Below are 25209 nucleotides of genomic sequence, written 5' to 3'. Positions count from 1 at the left end.
TATATGTTCTTCATACTCTTGCCCTGGATAAAGCAGATTCACTTGGTGACCACAAAACCTAACAGGACCCATGGCCCATTGCCTGGTCAATTGTTGTTTAGAGAGTGACACCCCACCCACCTCAGCTGGCCCTGCTTGACCTTCGCTCTCTTCCCGGCTGCAGGGCTTGCCTGAAAACCCCACCAGTCCTGAGCTCCCATAGGGGCTAAATTCACATGGGAGGAAGTTAAATGAATGTCACAAACAGTAATTTGGAGCGCCAGCTGTTTTCCAGCAAAAAGGAGAGGAAAAAAAAAAAAACAGCAGCATTTCCACAAGACTGCAAGAGGACACAGAAACCACATCCTGATGGGGAGCTTCTTTTCCCTGAGCCTCTTCACATTCACAGGGTTTCACCTTCACACATCTGCTGGAGGAGGCAGCCCAGGACAAGGAGAGCTAGGGTCAGATGTCTGTCATGGCCTAGCCTCTCGTAAAGAAGGGGGACTCCCCCCACTAGCCTTGGGTGCCCCTCACTGAGAGATTTCAGAGGCAGGGAAGCTGGGAGGAGATGGGAATGAAGAACAAAGAGACACAAAGCCTCAGGACTCCAGACCAGACTGCCCACAGAGACTGTTCCCGAAACTGGGCAGCCCCGAAACTGGGTATCCAGGGGCTAGGCGGGCAAGGTGATTTTACTAGAACACAGAGGAGGCTACAGGTTCTTCTTTCACACCCTGGACAGAGCCAGAGAGACAGCACATGACGACTGCCTGCAAGAAGTCCCAGCAATGAAGCCCAGTACCAACAACAACCAGAGCTGAGTAATACCCTGGTGATAAAAATAAATGAATAAACTATTCAGAGGGGCAGAGGTGATGTTGACAGCATGAGGACATCCTGCTTCAGCCAGGAAGAGGGAGGACTGGCCTGGAGAAGGACCATGGCTTCCGTGTTTCCTGTGCTGCCTGGTGGCTAGGACAAGATGTCTCCCATACCCTATCTAGAGCTCCCCTTTTTGAAACTATCAGAGCAGGGTAAAAACTTGAGGTTTCCTGCCCTGTGGTTCTGGAACATTCTGTTTGCAGAGACCTGGGGACCCAGGGGAATCTCTAGCATCCATTAGGAAATGGCCTTTCAAGGCCATTTTAAATGAACTATATAATGCATGGGGTGCGATGCTGATCTGGGTTCACTCTTCTACATGTATCTATCCACTTGCCCCTGTGCCATTTGTTGACGAGACTTTCCTTTCTCCATTCTATGCTCTTAGCTTCTTTTGTATAGGTTAAATGCCCGTGGATATGGGAACTTATTTCAGGAATCTCACTTCTATTCCAAGGGTCCATGTATTTGGTTTGATTCCCCAAACCATGCTGTTTTGATGACTATCACTTTGTTGTGTGGCTTGAAGTTGGAAAGCATAATACTTTCCATTATTCTCTTATTTTCCTCTCAAGAACTGCTTTTTGGGGGTTTCTTTTGTGGTGTCATAAAATTTTTAGTATTGTTTGTTCTGCCTTGAAAGATGATTCTGGGATTTTGATAGGGATTACACTAAATCTGTATATTTCTCTAGGTAGTATAGACATTTGACAATACTAATTCTTCCAATCCATTTCTCTATGTCTTCTCTGATTTAACTTTATTATTATTATTATTACTATTATTATTAACCAGAGCACCACTCAGCTCTGGCTATTGGTGGTGCAAGGGCTTGAATCTGAGAACTCTTGTACTCAAGTCTTCTGCAGAGCCTACTGTTATCTCTCTGATCCTTCTGGTTTCTTTTAACAACATCTTAAGGTTTTTGGTGGTCTGGTCTGCTATCTTCTTTATTAAGTTTATTCCAAAGTACTTTATCCTTTTTGATGAAAAGGAAAGAAAGCAAGTAAGGTCACAGGAAAGGCATGGTAACAGTGACAGCTGAAACTGTGTGCTCTGCCCTTTGACCCTGTGACATGGCACCTTGTAGCTCTGTGCATCTCGGTCCATCTCAGCTGTAGCCCAAGACCCAGGAGCCCAGCTGGGAGCCCAGTCTGTTCCTGCATGTCACCCCACTACAAGGAACCACAACTGGTTCTAGATCTGGGGTGTGTATGGAGAGGAGAAGAAGGAAGGGGAAGGAAGAAGTGGGCTATTTCCTGCCTCCGAAAGCAAGGATGTGATTGAACGCTGAAAGGAAAGCATCAGAGGGACCCAGGACCCAGTCTAGAAGTCACTGGCCAGATCTGGAGTAGTTTGAACACATGTGTGCACACACATGCGCCATAGATTATAACTCAAGCAAAAATATCCACGGATCCACAGTAATGAGAGAAGGTGACAGAGAAGGAAATAAGCTCTCCCTAAAGCAAAACTCAAGATTATCCAAGAAGAAAGCATGAAATTAGAAAAATCACTGTTTGAAACCTCCAACCAAATGCAGGAAAGCTCAACATGGGATGCCCACACTCTCTGGAAGAGGGGTGCTGGGTCCAGGCAGCCACCTGCCCCTTGTCACTATAGAGCTCACGTGCTAATGACAAAGAATCAGTGTCCAGCCCCTATGAGTGGGGTCCCCCCTCCTTCTCACTCATGGAATCTTGAACAGCCAGAACTGCCAGTCCCTTGACAGTCCCCCATCCCCTCCATCGAACTAAAGCCTACCCCCCACCCCCACCACCAATCTACAGAGCCTCAGCCTCAGCTCAGGCTCCTCCCAGGACACACCAGGTCGCTCTCTCATCCGGGATCCCTTTTCCTGCCTCCACTGCCAACAGCCGCACATGCTGTGCTTTCAGCATAGAAAGGACGAGAACCGTGACCAGCCACATGCTGGCAGCAGCACATGGCTTATGGGGAAGAGAACTTAAAGCCCCATCCCATTGGAAGGCCACACTGGGAGGGCAACAGTCCACCAGGGTATGTCACTGTCACCTTCTAGATGGGCATCCCAGACTTGTTACGTGGAGGCAAGGCCTTACTAGAATTTGGGCTGAAGGAGACATTCTCTCTCTCTTTCTCTCTCATTCTCTCTCTCTCTATCTCTCTCTCTCTCTCTCTCTCTCTCTCTCTCACACACACACACACACACACACACACACACACAGTCTCCTTGATTTTGTCTCTAATTCTAGCTGGGGCAGCACCAATGACACCCCTATTGACTTGAATCGCTTCACCCCCATCTCAGCTTGACATCCCCTAAAACTCAGTCTAGTCTCACGATGACAGCCCCCTGGAAACCCAGCATCCTGGCCCTGGGGGACACCCCTTCCAGCCTGCAGCAGAGGGGAAGTTCCGTAGCAATGGTTTTGCAGCCCTGACACACTGCTGTGTGGAGTGAGGAGCCGGCTGTCATGCTCCCCACTCACCCCCAAAGCTGATCACTCACCTGTGTGTCCGCATTTAACACTTTGATCCTCTGGGTGGAGATGAAAAGGTCCACTTCAGTCAGCGTCTGGGAGTCACCCTCAGAATTCTAAGAAAGGACAGTGGATGCGCAAAAGAAATCGCAAAAGAAGACGAAGCAGGAGGGGGGGGGAGAGAGAAGGAAAAAAAAAAAAAGGAAACTAACTTGAACAAAGGCTTGACAATTTCACTAATGATCCCGGGCGCCCCTAGAGGAAAAGGCTCCCGCAGTACGGAGCAGCCACTGGAAAGCTGGCATCTACACGCCTGCACCCCAACGCCCGGCTGTTTGCGCGTGGGGCAGAGAGAGGGAGGGGGCTTCCGGCTTCCGGAAGGGCTGAACACAGAAAAGGGAGGTGGGTGCTGGCTGTCTGAGGGTCTCCGGCCAAGGCACCCAACTGAAGCCCCCACTCCCTCAACAGGGTACCTGCCTGCCCAGGCCTGCTCAACTCTGAGCATACACCCGGACCGGGGACTCAGACTGCTGCCTGGAATTGGGGTCCCAGGCAGCCCCCGGGAAAAGGGGAAGAAGTCATCAGACGAAGATGCCGGCATCATCTTCCAATTGAAACAGGGATGGTCACATGATTCCCCCCACCTCCTGGCTTCATTCTCATCTTCTTAAAAACTTAAAGGGGAGCAAAACAATTCCTCCCACTGGACTGAGTCACAAGGACACGGAAGTTGGAAGAGGCCATCATGCAAGTGTCCTGTGGTGTCACACCCTGGAGCACAGCCCTTAGTTATTGTGGCTGGAATGTTCTGGAAACTGGGATCTGCCTCAAACCAGGAGAGCCTTTGCCTGGCTTCTCAGTCCATCCACGGGTATCCTAATTATTTCTGCACAGGGGTAGTGAAATTCATGTCCCATTGGTTTGCTGACTGGGGTAAATAATTCTTTGAGGGCACACACATGAGCCTGTGGTGGTCTATCTTCTTCTTAAAAGAGCAGAAACTGTAATTTAGTTCCTCTCTAGAAAATCTGGAATGAAAAGACTCCCCTGCTGACAATTTATCAAGAATTCCAAGCTGTGGCACGGCCTTGTATTCTAATGATAAATTGGTGTTTCTTCTTGGTTTTCTAGGAAAAAGGTCTTTTGGGCTTTGGGCCCACCGCCTAGTGGCAGTGCCTTTAACTGACTGCAAAGAGAATCCGAAATGATGTAGTGGAAAACAGCTTGTGGGATTTCGAGGAACTACCCTCAGTACTGCTTCTTAGAAATAGGTGTCTATTCTGTACACATATGCACTTAAAGGAATATCCAGGGGCCAGAAGATGGCTCACCCAGTAGAAAGCACACTTTACCATGAGAGAGGACCCAGGTTCAAGCCCCCAGCCACCACATGGGAGAACCTTGTGGGAAGGTCCTGGGGTGCTCTGATACCTCTCTCTCTCTCTCTCTCTCTCTCTCTCTCACACACACACACACACACACACACACACACTCCCTCTCCCTCCCTATCTTTCCTCAAGTCTTGATTTTAAATATATATATATATATATATATATATAATTTTAATGACCAATAACAGTCTTCAGGGAGTGGTAAAATCATACAGTGTGAAGCCTTAGTGAGACAAAAATAAGTAAATAAATAAATACCAAATAAAGGCTGTATTCTAGGGGGCCTGGAAAATAGCTCAGTGGTAGAATCCATAACTTCCAAGCATGGGGTCCTGGGTTTGATCCCTGGCACTGTGTGGGAGCACCATGGACTGCACAGAGTAAGTAAAAGAGTTAGGTCCAGGGGGAGTGGGGGTGGTGGGGGTGCTTTCATATATCTCCTTTCCTCTCTCCAGCTCTTGCAGCTCTAAAAATAAAGAGTAAATAAGCCTTCAAATAAAGAGTAAATAAAATAAAATAAAATAATAAAGATAAAAAATAGAGAATAAAGAAGTAAGGAGTAAATAAGCCTGGAATTGCTGCTCAAAACCCTCTCGTTAAGTTAGAAGTTTGAGCCAGAAGTGATAGAGAAAAGTTGCAGGTGGAGATTGGCTTGAGTGACTGTTCTGGAGGGAACCTGAGCTCCGTGGCAGACCTGATAGGAAAAGGCTGGGCTCAGGCTGGAGGTAAATAGAGGAAGTGGAAACCTGTATCCAGAACCTGGAAAAAGGGCAATCCCCACTCTGCCCCCTGCTGGAAGATGGAGGAACTGCAGATTTCCCAAGCCAGATCAGCTCTGCAATGCCTACAGCTGCCCCCTTGGAAAACTAGCATGGGCCGAGCAAAAGGCCCCAGTTCCCGCCTTGGCAGTGGTCAAAGAAGGAATAGAAGCTTCGTGGATCAAGAGCAAATGCTGCAGGAAAAGAAGCCTCAGGGCACCCACAGAGCTCTCCTTGGCCACATCACCAGAAATGATTGTTCTAGGCCAAAAAAGAAGGCTACAGCTTTCCCACTAAGGAGACTTAAAAAATCCCCAGGACCACAGGTCAGGCAGTGGTGCACCTGATAGAGTGCACATGTTACAGTGCACAAAGACCTAGGTTCAAGCCCCAGGCCCCACCTACAGGGAGGAAGCTTCATGAGAATTGAAGCAGATTCCTCTATCTCCCCCTTCCCTCTCATTTTCTTTGTCCTATCAACAAAAGAAAGGGGAAATAAAGGAAAAAGGGGGCATTATGGTGGTGCACTTGGTTGAGTGCATGTTACAATGCACAAGGACCCAGGCTCAAGGCCCCAGTCCCGACTTGCAAGGGGAAAGCTCTGCAAGTGGTGAAGCAGAGTCTCTGTCTCTTCCTCCCTATCACCCCCTTCACTCTAATTTTCTGTTTATATCCAATAAATAAATAAAGATAATAAAAAAATAAGGCTGCTGAGAGTGGTGGGTTCATCGTGCACTGAGCCCTATGGTGGTAATAAAATAAAAATAAGTCCCAAGGGGAGGGAATGGGATATGGAGTTCTGATGATGGGAATTGTGTGGAATTTGTCAGTGTTCCCATTTTATAAATAAAAACTTAAAAAATAATAATACGTCCCAGCATCTACTAAATGACCAGGTTTAGGAACAAAGGGGTGAAGGCTGACCCTGCTTTTTAAACTCTTTGCCCATGCCCCAGAAACGTTTCTCAGTGGATATAGCATTCCCCAGGCAAACTGAGCCTCCCATCATCCTGATTTAGTAAATTAAACTTAATGAGTCTTTAAAGATCAGAACAACTTAATTAATTCTGTACGGGAGGCCGAGCCACTGAACACAACACATAAGCTGATTTCAGGGTAAGTTTCAAAATGTCAACAGAAAAACAGTGACATCCCAGCATTCTCTGAGCTATTACATGCAGACTCTAGACAAGAGAGATTCATGGGAGCACAGGCACATTCTTCTGCAAGTGGGCAGTAAAGGACAAAAAAAAAAAAAGGTGCCTATGGATTCATTCAAATATCTAGTTGTTTCTGAGCCAGCAAGATAGTTCACCTGGATAGCACGTCTGCTGTGCCATGTGACCTAGGTTCAAACCTGACCCTCACCACACTGGAGAAAGACTACACACTGTGGTGTCTGTTTCTCTGTCTTTGTCTCTCTACCTGAAAAAGTCAGAGAAAAGAAAAAGAAGTTTATTCCTGGGCCCCTAGGAGCATACCTAAAATAGATTTCTTAGCTTTTTTCTACCCTAAGAGCCCTATTCTCATTTGCTCTATTCCTACTTTTTGGCTCCTGTTTATTAAGCATTTTGCCTTGCTTTATATCTTTACTGTCTTTCAGCCACAAATTTGCAAATGCTATTATGATTCCATCCTGAGTTCCCTGGGCAGATGACCTCATCAATGTAACCCATAACCTCATCTCTCCAGAGGCCTAGCCCACTAGGGAAAGACAGAGACATACTGGTGGTATGGATCGATCTTCCAACATCCAGGTCCAGCAGAAAAGCAATTACAGAAGCCAGACCTCTCACCTTCTACACCCCATAAAGAATTTTGGTCCATACTCCCAGAGGGGGAGAAATGTTAGGAGAAGATGACCAGAGGGCTCTGAACTCCAATTCCATCAAGACCCGGAGAAAGAAAAGGAAAATTATGTATTTGTATATAAATATAGATAGTTATAGAAAGAATAGTCAACCCATATCTTGGGAGAACTACTGCAGTTTCCAACAGAGGCAATGAGGACACAGGATTCTGGTGGTGGGAAAGGTGTGGGATTACATTTCTGTTATCTCATAATTTTGTAAATTAATATTAAATTACTAATAAAAAAGGAAAAGAAGTCTAGTATATTCCTACCAAGAGGAGAGGAAAAAAGCTGCGGGTAACATTTGTGTTTCTAGTGGGATCTACTCCCCTCAAATACACCCCCCCACCCGCACACCAGCATGGGCACACACACACACACACACACACACACACACACAGGCAGAGCCCACAGACACCAGCATCCTACACACCGCTTTTTTCTTGATTTTGGCCGCCTTCTGCATCCTCTGCGCAGCATGGAAGAGAAAAGAAAGAGAGGTAGGCACAAAAAGGAGGCTGGAGCCATGAAACCATCAGAGTATTGTGATCTGAACCTTCCACCTACTCCAGGACCCCAGACCTGGGACACAAGCAGAAGTCTCCCTAGGGTCGGGTGGGCAGCCCCCACCTCGGTGAGCTCACACTCTGATCATTTACCGAGAGAAGCGCCTGACCACTACCCCTACAAGGGGGCATCGCTGAGGGTGAGGGAGAAGGGACTGTGGACAGAAGACCATCAGGCTCCAGGACACAGGAGGGGCTAGGGTCTGGGTGTGTTGGGGGATGGAGAGGGGGTGATGTCATTCAGCACCTGCATACCTTAATTTCAAAGGGGGGGAGATAACCAGCTAAGAACAGTATACCCCTTCCTATAAACCCCATTTGCTTGTGGGGTACAGGAGGCAGCCTCTATTTCTTCCCTACTCTAATCCCACCCCCCCACACCAAAAGAAAAGAGCCCACTGGGAGAAATCACAGAGGCAAAGAACACCAGAGGGCCAGGCAGTGGTGCACTCAGTTAAGTGCACATGTTACCATGAACAAGGAACTGAGTTCAAGACCCCACTCCCCATCTTCATGTGGGGTGGTGCTTCATGAGCGGTGAAACAGGTCTGCAAGTGTCTCTCTTTCTCTCTCCCTCTCTATTTCCCCATCCTCTCTCAATTTCTCTGTCCCATCAAAGAAAGAAAAAAAAATAGGAAAGGAATGAAAGGAGGGGGAATATGACCACTGGGAGCAGTGGATTCATGTGCCAGCACTGAGCCCCAATAACCCTAGTGACAATAAAACAAAACAACAAAAGAGAGAGAGGAATAAAAGGCAGAAAGTGAGAAAGGAAGGGAGGAAGGAAAAGAAAGAAAGAAAGAAAGAAAGAGAGAGAGAGAGAAAGAAAGAAAGAAAGAGAAAGGAAGGAAGGAAGAAAAAAAAACAGGGAGTGAGGCAGTAGTGCAGCAGGTTAAGCACACGTGGCACAAAGCTCAAGGACCTGCATAAGGATCCCAGTTCGAGCCCCTGGCTCCCCACCTGCAGGGGAGTCGCTTCATAGGCAATGAAGCAGGTCTGCAGGTGTCTATCTTTCTCTCCCCCTCTCTGTCTTCACCTCCTCTCTCCATTTCTCTCTGTCCTATCCAACAACAACGACATCAATAACAACAACAATAACTACAACAAAAAACAAGGGCAACAAAAGGGATAAATAAATAATTTTTTTAATTAACAAACAAACAAAAAAAAAAACAGAGCCTCAGAAATAACCCTGGTACAAAAAAGCCATTTTTTCTTCTGGTAACCTGGTGGCAACTGCTTATTCAGGAGCTACTGTTTCTACACCGCCAGCCCCATCCTAACCCAAGTTTCCCTTGGGCCTTGCTGGCCAGCTGTGCTTTCTACACTGGGGCTCTGGGGTAATCTCTGGTCCCCAGTCACCCTCCTCCCGCACCAGTGCTCCCCAAAGTACTCAGGGCCGCCCTACCTTAACCCGGCTGACGGCCTCCTGTGCCTGCATCATCCTGATGTTCTTGGAGGGGTTCCGCTCTGACAGCAGCTGTGTGGAGCCCAGGTAGTTGGCAGCAAAGATGATCCCATCAATCAGGTCTTCTGGTTCACAGGGCCCTGGAACTGAGGGGTCCCGGTGAGTGGCCTTGAAGGTGACAGCCACACACAGAGCTCCCAGGAAGTGCCTCTTCTCAAGCGTGCAGCCCTTCCTGGCCTGCCCTGAAACCTTCTAGAACTCAGGGAGGAAGCTGTCCTTGCCCTTCCAACGCTTCTCAGGCTTCTCCCCTTCTGAGCTTCAAGGTTCCCCCAGGCCACCCAATGGATCCCATACAAGATACCCCTGGTCCCTGGCATGTGTGTGGAGGGGCAAGGATTCTGGCCACGCCTCTCTGAGAATCTGTAGGCTCCACGCTCCTCACCTGAAGGAGAAGAAGCACCTGCAGCCACCGAGCCACAGGGAAGGAGAGAGAGGGGTGTGCCCTTCTAGAACTTCAGGTCTCAGGGAAGCATCAAAATGGGGGAGCCCTTTCTTCCAGTAACCACACTGGGGAGAGGGCAGGACTGGAGGGTGGCAGGCTGCTGACCTTAAGTCTCCCTCAGCCTGGCCCCGTGCAAGCCAGTTTGTATATGAAATCTCTTTCTCCATGTTGCAGGGAAGCGTCTGGAATATGGGGGCCAAGAGAGCATGAGAGCCCTAATTCTGAACCCATGACTTCCCGGTCCTGCTCCCCCTGTGGCCGAGGTGACAGAAAGCCAGAGCAGGACTTCCTAGTGGTCTGGCTCAGAGAGGGGCTCCCCACGTCATGTAACTTCACAAATGCATCACACCAATGTCACATGTGAGTCCATATTGTATGCAGCACTGAAGGGTCCATGGCAGGTGAGGGGGTGGGGAATGGAATTTATCCCTGCCCCAACTCTCCTGTCTATCAGCACTTAGGGTCAGGATGTGTCCTTGGGTGGGGACAGCAGTGGGGACTTGTCTGAAGATCCAGAAGCCCTGGGAACCTGAATTCTCCCCCATGCAGGCACCAAGGCCCAGAGATAACCCTGGTAGTAATAGTAATAGTAATAGTAATAGTAATAGTAATAGTAATAGTAATAGTAATAGTAATAGTAATAGTAATCGTAATCGTAATCGTAATCGTAATAGTAATAGTAGAAATGTTTTTAGTTTCCTAGGATTGAGAGTGAAAAGCAAATAGTAAGTCTAATCTTTGAGGTTGGGTGGTAGTACACCATGATGACCACACACATTACCTTGTGCAAAGACCTGGATTCAAGCCCCTGGTCCCCACCTGCAGGTGAGAATCTTTGTGAGCGGCAAAGCAGTGCCCAAGTGTCTCTTTCTCTCCCTCTTTCTCTCCCCCCATGCCTCAATTTCCCTCTGTCTCTAGCCAATAACATAGACAAACAAACAAAATATTGAGAAAATTCAGCCAGGGGAAAAGCAAGCATCTGGAAGTTTATGTTGTCTGCAGACACAGAACCTCCCCCCCACACACACACACCGAGGGATATGCTGTCAGACGTGCATTAAGAGTCACCATGAAAGCACACTGAGTGCAAGGTCTTCCCTGGGGTCTCCTCAGGACAAGCTCACAGGGCAAGTCCTAGTGCCTGGGTGAGGGAGGTGGCATTGACAGCAGTGTTCAGGGGCCACTGCAACAGGCACTGAGGCCGGAGGGCTGAGACCCATCGCTCTAGGTTGTGGATCTCTGTCATACGTCCACCTCTGCCGGCGTCCTCATCTTCCTGCCTGGCTTTATGCTTTTCACTTTTCCCCCATTCAGATAGAGAGACAGAGTGCTGGGGGCAGAAAGAGATAACATGGCACTGGAGTTTCACTAGGTGCCAACAGTGCTGCCCACATGGTGCCAGGGCTGCATACATGACAAAGTACAAGGCAGCCTGGAAGCTATCTCTCCAGCTCTTTTTCTATCTTTAAAAAATATATATATATTGGGAGTCAGGTGATAGAGCAGCAGGTTAAGTGCACGTGGCACAAAGAACAAGGACCAGTCAGGATCCCAGTTCAAGCCCCCGGCTCCCCCCCCTGCAGGGGAGTCGCTTCACAGGCGGTGAAGCAGGTCTACAGGTGTCTCTCTGTCTCTCTTCCTCTCTATCTCCCCCTTCGCTCTCAATTTCTCTCTGTCTCTATCCAATAACAAATAAATAAAGTTTAAAAATTAAAAAAAGAAAAAAATATATATATATTATTTTAATGAGAGAGACAGAGACACCAGAGCACTGCTCAGCTCTGGCTTATGGTGGTGCTGGGTACTCAAAGCCTCAAAAAGTGTTTTGTGCAGAAACAGTACAGTGTTTCCCCATTGATGGCTTTTTCTTTCAAACAGGAGACTACACACATGGTGCTGCCCGTATCAGGCCACCGGGACCAGGGACTGAGAACCTGGATGTTGAGACAGGATGGGGGCAGGCGGGAGCTCAGCTCCACGGCCACAGCTCTCAATGCCAATCATGAAGCACAGAATCAAAACACCATGGATTTCATAATAACACAAACGTAGCTGGGTCACACATTTGAGGATCAATGATTCTGATTTGGCTAGGCTTTCGGAAGAAACTTCAACTGAGACCACCAGAGGGAGACAGAAGCACAGAAGACAGAAGACAGAGGCTGAAAGAGTCTGTCTCCCCCAGAGAATGATTCCTCTCTTTTCTTTCCTGCAATCCTTTTTAAGTGTACAGAGAACATATCCCTACAGCTTCCATAAGAAGAAGTTCTACATTGCTCCCACCCATTGGGAATCCTCAGAGTCTGCTGACATTCAGGACAGGGAAGGGCTAGGGCTCCAGAGCCTGGAGCCCTGGCCCCACCACCTTGGGTGACATTATCCCAAAGGCAGGTGCAGACAGGGAGACTTTCTGGGGGCCGGGTGGTGGCACACCTGGTTAAGAGCACATGTTATAATGTGCACGGAACTAGGTTCAAGGAAGGAAGGAAAGGCAGGACAGGGATATGGGAGTTTTGAAGAGTTGCAGAATGCACGTGCTGCCTGGGAGGACAGGGAGTGACATCTGGAACAAGCTGAGGCCACAGAGAAAGCACCCCACACACCCCTACACTCAGGTGTGAGGCCCTGAGACCCACACCAAGGACAGTTACTGCTGTGGGGTGTTAGGGAAGTCGCTATCGAATGGGGTTCTTGGGCTCCCATCGTGAAGGAAACTTAAGAAGAGGCTCCAGATTCCCAGAAAGTGTTTATGGGGGATCATAGTCCAAAGGAGGAGAGGTAAAGGCATAAGAGAGACAGTGCTGGGTGGGTAGGTAGATGGTGTGGGGGTCCTTGTGCTGGCTCACTGGGGGGAACGAGGGAGGGGGAGGGAGGGGAAGGAGGGAGAGAGAGAGAAAGGGGGGGAACACACTTTGGGTCTATGATTTTTTTTTTTTTTGCCTCCAGAGTTCAGTGGGGTTTGGTGCCTGCACTATGAATCCACTGCTCCTGGAAACCATTTTTTCCCATTTTTTTTTTTTTTGCCCTTGTTATTATTGTCATTGCTGTTGTTGTCGGGCAGGACAGAGAGAAGTCAAAAGAGGAAGGGAAGACAGAGAGGGGAAGAGATAGACAGACACCTGCAGACCTGCTTCACTGCTTGTGAAGTGACGCCTCTGCAGGTATGGAGCCAGGGGCTCGAACTGGGATCCTTACACCAGTCCTTGCGCTTTGCGCCACCTGTGCTTAACTGCCATGTGCAATTAACTCACTGTGCTACTGCCTGGTCCTCCTATGATTTGCTTTTTTTTACCACCAGGATTATCACTGGGGTTTGGTGCTGGCACTATGAGTCAGTCCACTGCTCCCGGTGGATAATCTTTTTCATTTTTCCTTTATTTTTTAATTTTTATTCTTTCTTTCTAAATTTTATTAGATAGGACAGAGAGAAAATGAGAGGAGGAGGAGATAGAGAGAAAGAGAGACACCTGAAGACCTGTTTCACCACTCGTGAAATGACCCCCCTGAAGGTGGAGAGCGGGGGTTCAAACCTGGGTCCTTGGGCCTGGTAACATGTGCACTTAAGTAGGTGCACCACTGCCCAGCCCCCAGATTTATGGTTGAGCTGTAGGCAGTATCTCTTTATTCATGCAGGACACAGCGCTATCTAAGCCGAGCTGAGTTAAACTCAAAGTACAGTAAAACTCACAATGCTGTCTTTATATATACTTACGAAGTAGGGTGGAAACAGGATGTGACATAGAGAGGGTGGAGAGAAAAGTGACTGGTGAAAATCAGAGTGTGACAAAGAGGGGGCAGATTAGGCGAGAATCCTATCACTGAACCACAAATGCCCTGGAGGGAGGGTGGAACTTGTTAACAGTGGTTATGTAAATAGAATGAAGTGGTTATGTAAATAGAATAGTGTTAAGCAGGGGGGATTTAAACCAAATGAAACAGAAGGGGTCTCATGCATACCAACAATTTTTAATATTTATTTATTCCCTTTTGTTGCCCTTGTTGTTGTTTTATTGTTGTAGTTATTATTGTTATTGTTACTGATGTTGTTGTTGTTAGATAGGACAGAGAGAAACGGAGAGAGGAGGGGAAGACAGAGGGGGGAGAAAGACAGACACCTGCAGACCTGCTTCACCGCCTGTGAAGCGACTCCCCAGCAGGTGGGGAGCCGGGGGCTCGGACCAGGATCCTTAAGCTGGTCCTTGCACTTTGTGCCACCTGTGCTTAACCCGATGCACTACCACCCGACTCCCTTTATGATTTTTTCAAAGAAGTTTTATTTTATGAAAGAGAGAAGAGCACTGCTCAGTTCTGGCATATAGTGGTGCTGGGAATTGAACCTGGAGTTTCTGGGGCCTCAACCTATCCCTTAGGAATAGGAGTCTGTGGAGGTCTCTGGTCTACACAGACCTTCAGGTGTTTCGTGTGGCCTCAGGGGGAGTCCAGGTGAAGCACATGTGTTAATGGTTAAGAGAGAAATGTCAAGGTCCTGGCTCAGTGACCGCAGCAAAGACCCCAGCTGGTGGCAATGGTGATGAAGGTATGGACCAGGGTGGTGACGGGGCTGGAGAGACAGTGACAGACAGGCATCATTCTGGGACTTCAAGCAACATGTCTGGAAGAGAAGCAGGGGAGGAAGAGGAAGAGGACTGACACGAGGTGAATGAGCCCTATGGATGGGGAAGAGAGGATGGACAGAGAGGGTGGAAGGAGGCCAAGAAAAGAAAGGGCCCACTCCCCCCACCTCCAATTTTGCTCACACTGGCTGGTAGGAAAGGGGTAAGGAGTTCTCTGCTGCTTGGGCATAGTGACAGAGATTCCAGCAATGAGGCCTAGGCAGTAGCACAGTGGCTAAAGAGTCAAACTCCCAAGGATGAGGTCCCAAATTTAATCCCCAGTATCGCATGTGCCGAAGGCATGATGTTCTGGTTTTTTCACTCTTTCTCCTCCCCTTTCCTGTTAACAAATAAACACATCTTTAGAAAGGGGAAAACAAAACAAAACAAAACAAAAACAAACCTTGGAGAACAATTTCCAAGGACACAAGAGTTGCAGCTGGCCAGCGGCTTCAACAGGGGGAGATGTGCAGAATGAGGAAGTAACTACTCCTAAATTCTGGGTAAGTCCAAGTGGAAGGTCTGAGAGATAGCTCAGTGGGTAGAGTGCAAGCCAAGTTCCATCCCTGGCACCTCATGGGAACACCATTCCTAGCACGCACCATGTAGATGGTAGTCCAATAGCGTGGTATATCTCCCCCTCTCCCATCTCTTTCCTTAAGCATGTGTATATGTATCTTCCTCTCTACAAACAGAAAATAGGGATATTAGACCAGAGAAGCAGCTCATGGTAGTGTATCCACACAAGGCATTCTCCAGCATCTAAATAAATAAACAAAAAAATAGGCAGGCTGGGGAGGGGGGGCTGCCGATAGAGGCACAAGAAGACAGGCATGGTCAGAACCTAGCAGAGGGGAGACAAGAGGGGCCTGCAGAAGGAGTGAGGTTCCAGAACACAGGAAAGGGACTGAGTCTCAGGAAGAGGCAGAGGTCAATGCTCTGATGGGACAGGACCAGAGGGGCAGCCCCAGGTCAGACAGGCCACCCCATCAGTACAAGTTCCAGCCTGGGGAAGGTGATTCTAGAAAGGGTAGAAGAGGCAGATGGTGGTGGTTTTAGCTAACGAGAGAAGGTGGTCAACCTTCTCTGCAGATCTTATGTACAGTCTCCAGGTCCCCAAAGACTGCTGCCCCAGCCAGTCCAGGAATCAGACTGTAACACAGCTATGGGTTGTGCTGGGAAATTGTGCCAATGCAGTCACATCTGCCAAGTTGTCCCCTCAGGCTACTGCTAGTTCCCGCGAGAGTTGGGACATTCTCGGAGTGCCTGTTCAGCCATGTTGTGCCCTCAAGACATTGTCTATATATGTCGATATCTGGAGTGCTATGGTTACTCCTCCCCCTTCCCATTCTCCCGAAAGCTACTCCTATAAAAACCCTTCGTTTTCCGCACCTCGCTCTCTTGCCGGCGCTCCACTCTGGTGTTCAGACGCAGGAAAGGTTACTGCGTGAGGCGGCCATTTTCTCTACCTCCACGTGGCCCAACCTGCTTCTCTAACACCCAACTCTGAGGTGCCAGCACGAATAAAGATTTGTGTTTCCTCTTCGCTGCGGACCCTCTCTCTCTCTTCTCTGCGGCCCGCGCACTATAACATCTGGCTCTACAACATCATTGTGCCCCCCCCCAGAAGCCACTGCCCAAGATGATGGGGAAGAGGAGCAGCAGAAAAGCCAGTCCCCTGAGGCATTCTGGGAAAGAGGTAACATCTGCAGGAGCTCCTGCCACTGGTGGAAAGAGTGAGGCTCCACAGCCAGTGCGTGAGGCAGGACCAGGGACAGTGCAGAGGTATGTGGGGGTCAGGCAGGCTTAGGAGGCAGACATGATCACAGGGAGTCACAGAGTTCAAAGCCAAGGTCAGTAACTGCAAGGGCCTGCCCAAGACAGGTCCTAGGCATACGCTGGCACCTGGGATGATTGCTTCCAAGAAAAAGCTTAGTGAATTAAAATAAAAACTGGCAGAGTGGGAAGCAGCGGGGCACAAGCATGCAGCTCACTCACTGCGACACTATTTTAAACAGCAAAAACATGGAGGCCACCCAGATGTGGCTGCAGAGGGACATCTGCACACTGCTCACTCAGGGGCACCACGGGGCAGTGGGGAGCTCCTCTTTAAGCGGCCCCAAGTGCTGGGGAGCTGTGCCATTAGCTTCAGAATATAACCAAATCAAAAACCAGGATGGGGAAAAGGGTATCGAATTCAGTACCCCGGGTTCTGGTTAGTACACACACACACACACACACACACACACACACACTGTTCACAGGGTTTTCTAAATATTTATTATTGGATAGAGACAGAGAAATTGAGAGGAGAGGGGGAGATAGGGAAAGAGACAGAGACACCTGTCGCCCTGCTTCCCCACCCATGAAGCTTTCCCCCTGCAGGCGGAGACCAGGGGCTTGAACTCAGGTCCTTGCTCACTGTAATGTATGTACTTAGCCATGTGTGCCACTGTCTGGCTCCTTTGACAGGGTTTTCTATAAAGGGAGCAAAGGATTCAGTGAATGGTTAATAGAGAAAGAAGCCAGACATCTCTGTTTATACTCCCTTTGGCACATTTGATTTTCAAATCCCACATTATAAAACAAAATTACAAGGGAAAATGGCAGGCAGGGAGACAGCTCAACTGCTAGAGTGCACTTGACCAGGCTCAACAACCCAGGTTCCAGAAGTTGGGTTTGAGCCTCTAGCCACCTCATGGGAGCACATGCAGAGGGGACATTTCAGGAGTAGTGGAGCGGTGCTGTGGTGTCTCTCCTTCTCTTTCCCTCCCTTTCACCCCCTATCTATTTAAAATAAAAAAGTTTTCCAGAAAAATGGAATCCCATGGACACATGTCCCCAGGGTCAGTAGGTGGAGAAAGAGAAAAAAAGAAAAAAGGAGAGGAAGAAAGAAAAAGAGACATGTATGCAATTAGAACATAATCACAAAGAGTAGGACTACTCTGATTTTTTTTTTTTTGCATCAGGATTATCACTGGATCTTGTTGTCTGCACAGCGAATCCATCACTCTCAGTGATGATGATGATGATGATGACGATGACGATGACGATGACGATTTTGATAGAGACAGAAATAGAAAGGAAGACAGAGAGAAACCTACAGCACATGTTCCACTGCTCATGAAGCTCTCCCCTACAGGTGGGGACCAGGGGCTTGAACACAGGTCCTTGCACATGCTAAGCTGTGTGCTCTACTGGGTGTGCCACCACCCAGCCCTGTGAATGATTTTTTTAACTGTCATTCAGCAGTGTCCCCTTTAATGCCAGGTTACATACACTGTGCAAAAATAGTTCATGCAAACACATCTTGAAGAGTATCTACATTCTATGCCCTTGGAGATGCTGGCATTTGTCAAAGACTGTGGTGTGACAAGCAGAATGAAATAAGCATGGAGTTATGCTGGTATCCTTTAGAAGGGAGGTTTGGGGCCAGAGGAAAAAAAAAACATAAATGTGAAAGCTCTAAAGTTCCGACAAAGTTATCAGCCTAAGTCATGATACATTTTATCTTTAAAAAACAAACAGCATAATTCCTTTCTATATACATGTGTAACAAATTATCCCCAAACCTGGCAACTTCAGGCTACATGTATTATGTCAGTTCCTTTGGATCCCTAAGGCTTGAATAGAAGCCACTTCATTCATAAGACAGTGAGGCATCTCTGTTGGGCAGGGACTTTGGTCCTATGCCACAGGGTCACTGGGCAGAGCCACTCACAGTGTGGCACCTCACTTTCCTCCAAGTGCAAGATTCAGTCTTTTCAAAGTCAAATCTTGAGAGACATTAACTTAGCTGTGCTGACTGAGTCAGTAAACCCAGTCTGCTCCCAAGGGGGAAGGAGTATTTCAGCCCATGCACGCGGGAGATGGGCTCACTGGGGGGCCATCTCCCAACCTCCACATACCTGTTTCCCAGGCCCCGGACCAAATCAATAGTAACCACCACCACAGTGCCCAGACTGTGCACTGAAACAAGAACTGGTTGAGATGATCCTAAACTATCTGGTCATATTAGGAAGCCAGGAAAGCATCAAAGTTTTTTTTCACTGACTTGGGAACTTTCACTAAGAAACTTCCGTGCTAAAGGAATTCCCAGAGACCACAGATGGGACAATCTAAGCTTCAATAAAGATGGTATTGGAACACACCACTGAGACTTCAAACCAAGAGTTACTTGTGATAGGATGTGGAATCCTATGAATTATTTTTACACGTTATTAGAGAAATTGGTAAGCTTTCATCTAAAGAGGAGGAATAGAATATTTAAAGAGGCTCTCTATATGATCTGTACTCAGGGTAAATAAGGATTTGGTAAAGTTGCTCTGTATAGAAGAATTCCAGCTAGTCAGTAAAGAAACAGACTACCTCTGCAGTCTTTAGCAATGAATGGGTCTAGATCATGTTCAACATGGCTATTAATATTATCAAAAAGGAGACAACCAGCTAGCAGGTGCCTCCTAACTGAAGAACACAACAGTAACACAAGAAATTTCTCCACCTCCAACACAAGATCAATTTGATCAACTATTTATATCTGAAAGCCACCACTGGATAGGACTCAGAGGACAGAAGACTACCATAGACTGCACACTTTAGGACCCAGGGAACCCTCTGGGACAAATGACAAGAGATTTTTACACAGCAACATCAACCAAGACAGTATGGGGGGGCAGTATGGGGGGGGGGCTGAGTGATGGCACACCTGGTTGAGTGCATACATTAAACTGCACAAGGACCCAGGTTTGAGCCCTGGTCCCCATCTGCAGTGTGTGTGTGGGGGGGCGGTAGGGAGGCTTCTCGAACTGTGAAACAGTGCTGCAGGTATCTCTCTCTCTCTCCTCTATCTCCACCTTCCCTCTCAATTTCCCTCTGTCTTTATCCAAAATAAATAAGTATTTTTTACAAGAGAGAGAACTGGCAAATGTACAACTCAGTCTCAGTGGCGGGCTCTTCCCTGGATCGTCCCTCTCCACCATCATTCATTCACACCATAAACCAGGAAACAGTGACTGAGATAGTAGTGCTAGGAAGAAATGATAGTTTATTTAACTCCAGTGTTGACAGTACAGGAATAGCATTGCTATCTTTTAGAAATACATACTTGGCATAGTTCAAGAGGCTAGGTAAGGTGTGAGATTTGTTCTAGAACAATCCAGGAAGAGGCAGAGCTGTAGATGAAGCAACAATAGACACAAGGAGGTACCCAAGAGGCTGCTAAACCTTCATTCTTCTTTTCTCTCTACTTTTGTATTTGTTTGTAGATGTTTTATGAGAAAATAATTAGATGGATGGGGGTCTTTCACAAAGTTGTCATTTCAAATTAGTCATGATTATATAACATCATTCCTTGTATTCGACCCAATCCAATTAGATGAGGAGGTGAGGAAAGTAACAGAAAATAAGAAAGGAAGCAGCGAAAATCATGCTTATTTGCAGATGGTGTGATTGTATGCCAAGAAAACTGAAAATCTATTAAAAAAAAGAGAGAAAGAGATAGAACTCATTAAGGTAGTGGCAAATTGAATATGCTTAAAAAAAAAAAAAAAACCAACAGCTTCTCCTTGTAGTTACACAGAGTACAAGCTCAAGAAAATAATGAAACAAAAGATTTACGAAGATAGTAAGAAGGGTCAGACACCATGGAATGAACTAACAACATGGGCATTGGCTTTTCTGAATAAAAGTTTACTGAAGAAGATAAACAAGCCTGAGCCAGTGGAAATAATAAACCTTCCTGTGGATGATGGCAAGAGGCTGTATGAAAAGTGGTTACTTTCCCTGGAAGCAGACAAACTTAATGCATGCCAAATAGAAATACCAAGAAGAAGTTGTATTACATAATAAGATAAGCCGGTTCTAAATTTGCTACAGGCAAATAAACATGTGAGAGTATCCACAGAAATTTCTGAGCAGAAATGATCGTGGCAAGGGCAAGAACTAGTTGTACCTGGTGATAAAACGCACCATGAATTCCTGGCAAAGGCAACAGTGGGGTTCTGAAACCTCACTGAACGAATCCACCTAACAGATCCAGAAATAGACCAGGATGTACCAAGCAATTTAGTGGGCGATAAAGACAGGAGGATTTCAAATAAAGAAAAAGTTCCTGAAATCATTCTGGCCCAACTGGTGAGTTATCTGGAAGGAAACGTTTGAAATATATACCTCAACTTCTATTAGTGTGCCAAAAAAAAAAAAAGTTCCAAATGAATCACAGAAGCTCTAGAAATAAATTCTGTCTGTCATAGTACTATTCAGTGCTGGGGAGACAGCTCAGTGCATTAGAGAACAGGATTTGCATGTCTGACGGCCCGGTTTGATTACTACCATGACCATATGCCAGAGTTGAGCAGTGCTCTCTTCTCTCTCATAAAAAAAAATTAAGTACCCCTCCCCCCACACACTCTATTAGGGGAATAGTGTCTTATAGGATAGCTGGTCTCACATGTCAACATCTTTTTTCTTTTGTTATCACTAGGGCTTCACCACTCCAGGATGAAACAGAAAGAGGAGAGACATCACAGCACCACTCCACTGTTCACAGAGCTCCTCTTTGGTGCCCTGCATGGTGCTTCCATATGTTGCCAAGGGCTTGAACCCAAGTCCCTTGCATAGTAAAGAGTATATACTCTACCCCATGAGCTATCTCCCTGAACCCACCCAAACAAACCCATCTTTTAAGAAATATTCTCTGGAAGGCAAGAAAGAAGTACCACTCAGGGTAGCTGGGTGCTGACACAGTTGTCATATGCCTCCCCACTCCTCACCAATACAAAGATGAGCTGGCCCAAGAGTCAAGGAGTCTGGTGTGGAGATAACTCACCTTGACTCTAGAGGGGGCTCTGCCCAATGGCACCATGTTATGTTGAACAGTGAATTCCTAGGAGCCACAAGACCCCATCTACCCCACCAGATCAGTGTGACTGACACACCTCCATCCTAAAGCCAGATGCTAAGGAAAATGGTGTTCAGGTCTCTTCCTCTATTACTGAGAGGGTGCAGTTCTAGCAAAAGGAATCCGATGGGAGTTGGGTGGTAGTGCAGTGGGTTAAGCGCACATGGCGCAAAGTGCAAGGACCACCTTAAGGATCCCGGTTCAAGCCCCCAGTTCCCCACCTGCAGGGGGGTCATTTCACAAGCAGTGAAGTAGGTCTTCAGGTGTCTATCTTTCTCTCACCCTCTCTGTCTTCTCTTCCTCTCTCAATTTCTCTCTGTCCTATCCAACAACAACTACAACAATAAAACAACAAGGGCAACAAAAGGGAATGAATAAATAATTTTTTTAAAAAAAGGAATCCAATTAAAGCCTGACGGTAGAGACTTATTCCTGCCGATATTAGTTCCTGAAAAAAATCCCAACTAATCAGCAGTGTCAGCAACATCAGAACCTACTGTGGCCTCATGAAAAGCTGTTTGAGAGGGAGTCGGGCTATAGCACAGAGGGTTAAGCTCAGGTGGCGCAAAGCGCAAGGACCTGCATAAGGATCCGAGTTCGAGCCACCAGCTCCCCACCTGCAGGGGAGTCGCTTCACAAGCAGTGAAGGTCTGCAGGTGTCTATCTTTCTCTCCCCCTCTCTGTCTTCCCCTCCTCCCTCCATTTCTCTCTGTCCTATCCAACAACAACATCAATAATGACTACAACAATAAAACAGCAAGAGCAACAAAAGGGAATAAATAAATAAATTTTTTAAAAAAGAAAAGCTGTTTGAGAAACAATCAGATAACACTTAGCTAAAAGCACACATAAACTGCTGGACAAAACCTAATTGGTCCTATTTGAATTAGTTACATGGATTAAGTCAACTTGGATAATGTAATCTAGGTTCTGACACTGTTCAACACTGGTTGTCTGGGGGCCAAGAGATGGCTTACCAGGTAGAGAGCACACCATACCATGCACAAGGACTTGAGTTCAAACCCTTGGATCACTGCATTGAAGCAAAACATTGAACCAGTACAGAGTTGAGTAAGTCAAAGCCAGTTTGAGTCAGTAAATCTATTTAGCCAGTTTGCTTTGGGTTAGTCTAATTAAAACTAGTACTTTGAGGGGTAGTTACCAGGTTTCAGTTTCTCAGACTTTGGTTTTCATTTAAAAATGAAAGACAGGATACCACCTGGGACTGCATCAAGACAGGACTAGAACAATTTCAGGAACCCACAAAGTCACTGATGAGTGTGAACACATGTGGCTCCTGGACAGAGAGGAGCCTAGGGAGAGATTAAGTGGCTGGTAACAGTTCAGCAGTTTACCAGTTGAGACACCACCTCCAGTCTGATTTACCAACAGAAATACAGCTGAAGGGAGGAGAGGACTGCCCTAAGACTCACCAAATGAAACTGTGAGTCTCTATTGCTACTGCCCTCAGAATCTGGAGCAGCAGGCCTTGTGCTGACACCAGAGGACTAACGAGGAAACTCAGGAGAAGATCTATACCTTGGTGGCCTAGCAATGGGGCTGTGAGAGTCTCTTTGCATAACCATTGGATTATCTCTGGCCCACCCTGCTTTATCTCTTGGTCAGGAGTCAGTGATTAAGCTAAGAACCCTACTTATAGTTTAAAAGCCCTCAGGCTCCAACAGCCTACAGGGAAGAAAAGAACACTTTAATTACCTTACTTAGACACAAGTCAATCCAGGAAAGAATCATCAGTAATTTGAAAAGTACTGAGAGGAACCTCATAACATACTATATAAAATGGTTAAACCACCAAGAAGAAATATTGGAGAAATGAACCAGGACAAGAGTCCAGGTAAAAGCCCCACAAAGGTTGAAGCACAAAGTAATGAGGTCAATATCCAAATGCTAGTTAAGGAAATAATCACTGGAGGGAGTAAAGAGTTTGAAAGAGTCATCATCAGAAATGCAGAAACAACAAATGAAATTCTGGAAGAAAACACGAATTATCTCAAGGTTATTAGAGAGCTGAAAGCTAAAATAGCTAAGATAAGAACACAACTAGCTGAACAAGCCAAAACAGTATAAGAACAGGGTAACAAAATAGATGAACTCCAGAAAACAGTAGAGGGAAGAGAGAAGAGAATCATTGAGGCTGAAGACATTATTAACAAGAACGAGGATGAATTAGAGGCAACTAAAAAAGAAGTAAGAGATCTCAAAAAGAGATTAAGAGATACTGAGAACAACAACAGAGACCTATGGGATGACTTGAAAAGAAATAATATATGAATTATTGGATTACCAGAGAAGACAGAGAGGGAGGGGAAGAAAGCATTCTTTAGGACATAATAGATGAGAACTTCTCTAGTAAAGACAACATAAAAGACATAGAGTCAAGAAGCCCATAGGGTTCCCAACAGAATTAACCCAAACTAAAAGACACCAAGACGCATCATATTTAGAAAATGGAAAGGAACAGGGATAAAGAAAGGATCCTGAAGGCTGCAAGAGAAAAACAAAGAGTCACCTACAGAGGAAAACCCATAAGATTAGCACCAGACTTCTCCACACAAACACTACAGGCCAGAAGAGAATGGTAAGTTATCAAGTGCTCAATGAGAAAGGCTTTCAACCAAGACTACTGTGTCCTGCTAGACTGTCATTCAGACTAGATGGAGGCATCAAAACCTTCTCAGACAAGCAACAGTTGAAAGAATCAACTATCACCAAGCCTGCCATGAAAGAAGTTCTGAAAGGTCTCCTCAGACCACAATAAATATGCCATATATCAGAACACTAAAAATCTACAAGAATGGCGTTAAAGTATCTTCAGTCTCTGATATAAATAAATGTCAATGGCCTGAGATCACCTATTAAAAGGCACAGAGTAGAAAGATGGATCAGAAAACACAACCCAAGAATATGTTGTCTACAGGAAACCCACCTAACTCACCAAGACAAACACAGACACAAAGTGAAAGGATGGAAAACTGTCATACAAGCCAATGGCCCACAAAAAAGGGCTGGAACAGCTATTCTCATATCTGACACCATAGACTTTAAAATAAATAAAAATTTTAAAAGATACAGATGGACACTACTTAATGCTCAGAGGATCAGTCAATCAAAAAGAGTTAACAATTATTAACATGCACCCAATGAAAAGCCATCTAAATACATCAAACCTCTACTGAAAGAGCTACAGCAATATATTAACAGCAACATAGTCATAGTAGGGGACTTCAACACCCCACTCTATCACATGACAGATCACCCAGGCAGAAAATCAATAAAGACATGTGGGAGCTAAATGAGGAGATAGATAAACTAGAACTATTGGTCATTTTCAGAGTCATTCATGCCAAGAAACTGGAATACACATTTTACTCAAGTCCACATGGGTCATCCTTAAGGCCATAAAGACAGCATCAGCAAATTCAAGAGCACTGAAATCATCCCAAGCGTCTTCTCAGACCACAGTGGAATTAAACTAACACTTACCAATCAACAAAAGATTGGTAATAGTCCCAAAATGTGGAAGCTCAACAGTACACTACTTAACAACTACTGCGTCAAAGAGGAAATAAAGGAAGAAATCAAAATGTTTTGAGACTTCAATGAAAATGAATACACAAGCTATAAAAATATTTGGGACACAATTAAGGCAGTACTGAGAGGGAAGTTCATAGCTATACAAGTACACATTAGGAAACAAGAAAAAGCACAAACAGCCTGATTGCACATCTTAAAGACCTAGAAGAAGAAGAACAAAGGAACCCTAAAGTAACCAGAAGGACAGGAATCACTAAAGTTAGGGCAGAAATAAATAACACTGAAAATAAGAAAACCATACAAAAGATCAATGAAAATAAATGTTGGTTCTTTGAAAGAG

The 25209-nt window shown here is 46.2% G+C and overlaps 1 protein-coding gene across 7 annotated transcripts in view; it reads right to left on the bottom strand.

Moving 5' to 3' along the window:
- APBA2 (amyloid beta precursor protein binding family A member 2) overlaps positions 1 to 25209 on the bottom strand; it is a 134139-nt gene that overhangs the window by 11646 nt on the left and 97284 nt on the right. For 5 of the 7 annotated variants that reach the window (XM_060179278.1, XM_060179275.1, XM_060179276.1 and 2 more), the window contains 3 exons: positions 9302 to 9447; positions 7761 to 7796; positions 3356 to 3442 (listed from right to left, as the gene is read on the bottom strand). In XM_060179278.1, coding sequence (XP_060035261.1) covers positions 3356 to 3442; positions 7761 to 7796; positions 9302 to 9447 — 269 coding nt within the window. The remainder of the gene's footprint in view (positions 1 to 3355; positions 3443 to 7760; positions 7797 to 9301; positions 9448 to 25209) is intronic. The other 2 variants (XM_060179280.1, XM_060179281.1) reach the window with 1 other exon arrangement.

Source organism: Erinaceus europaeus, chromosome 20 (genome assembly GCF_950295315.1).
Source record: "Erinaceus europaeus chromosome 20, mEriEur2.1, whole genome shotgun sequence".
Taxonomy (NCBI): Eukaryota; Metazoa; Chordata; class Mammalia; order Eulipotyphla; family Erinaceidae; genus Erinaceus; species Erinaceus europaeus.
The sequence above is the reverse complement of the archived record's forward strand: the minus strand, read 5'-3'. Positions and strand labels throughout refer to the sequence as shown.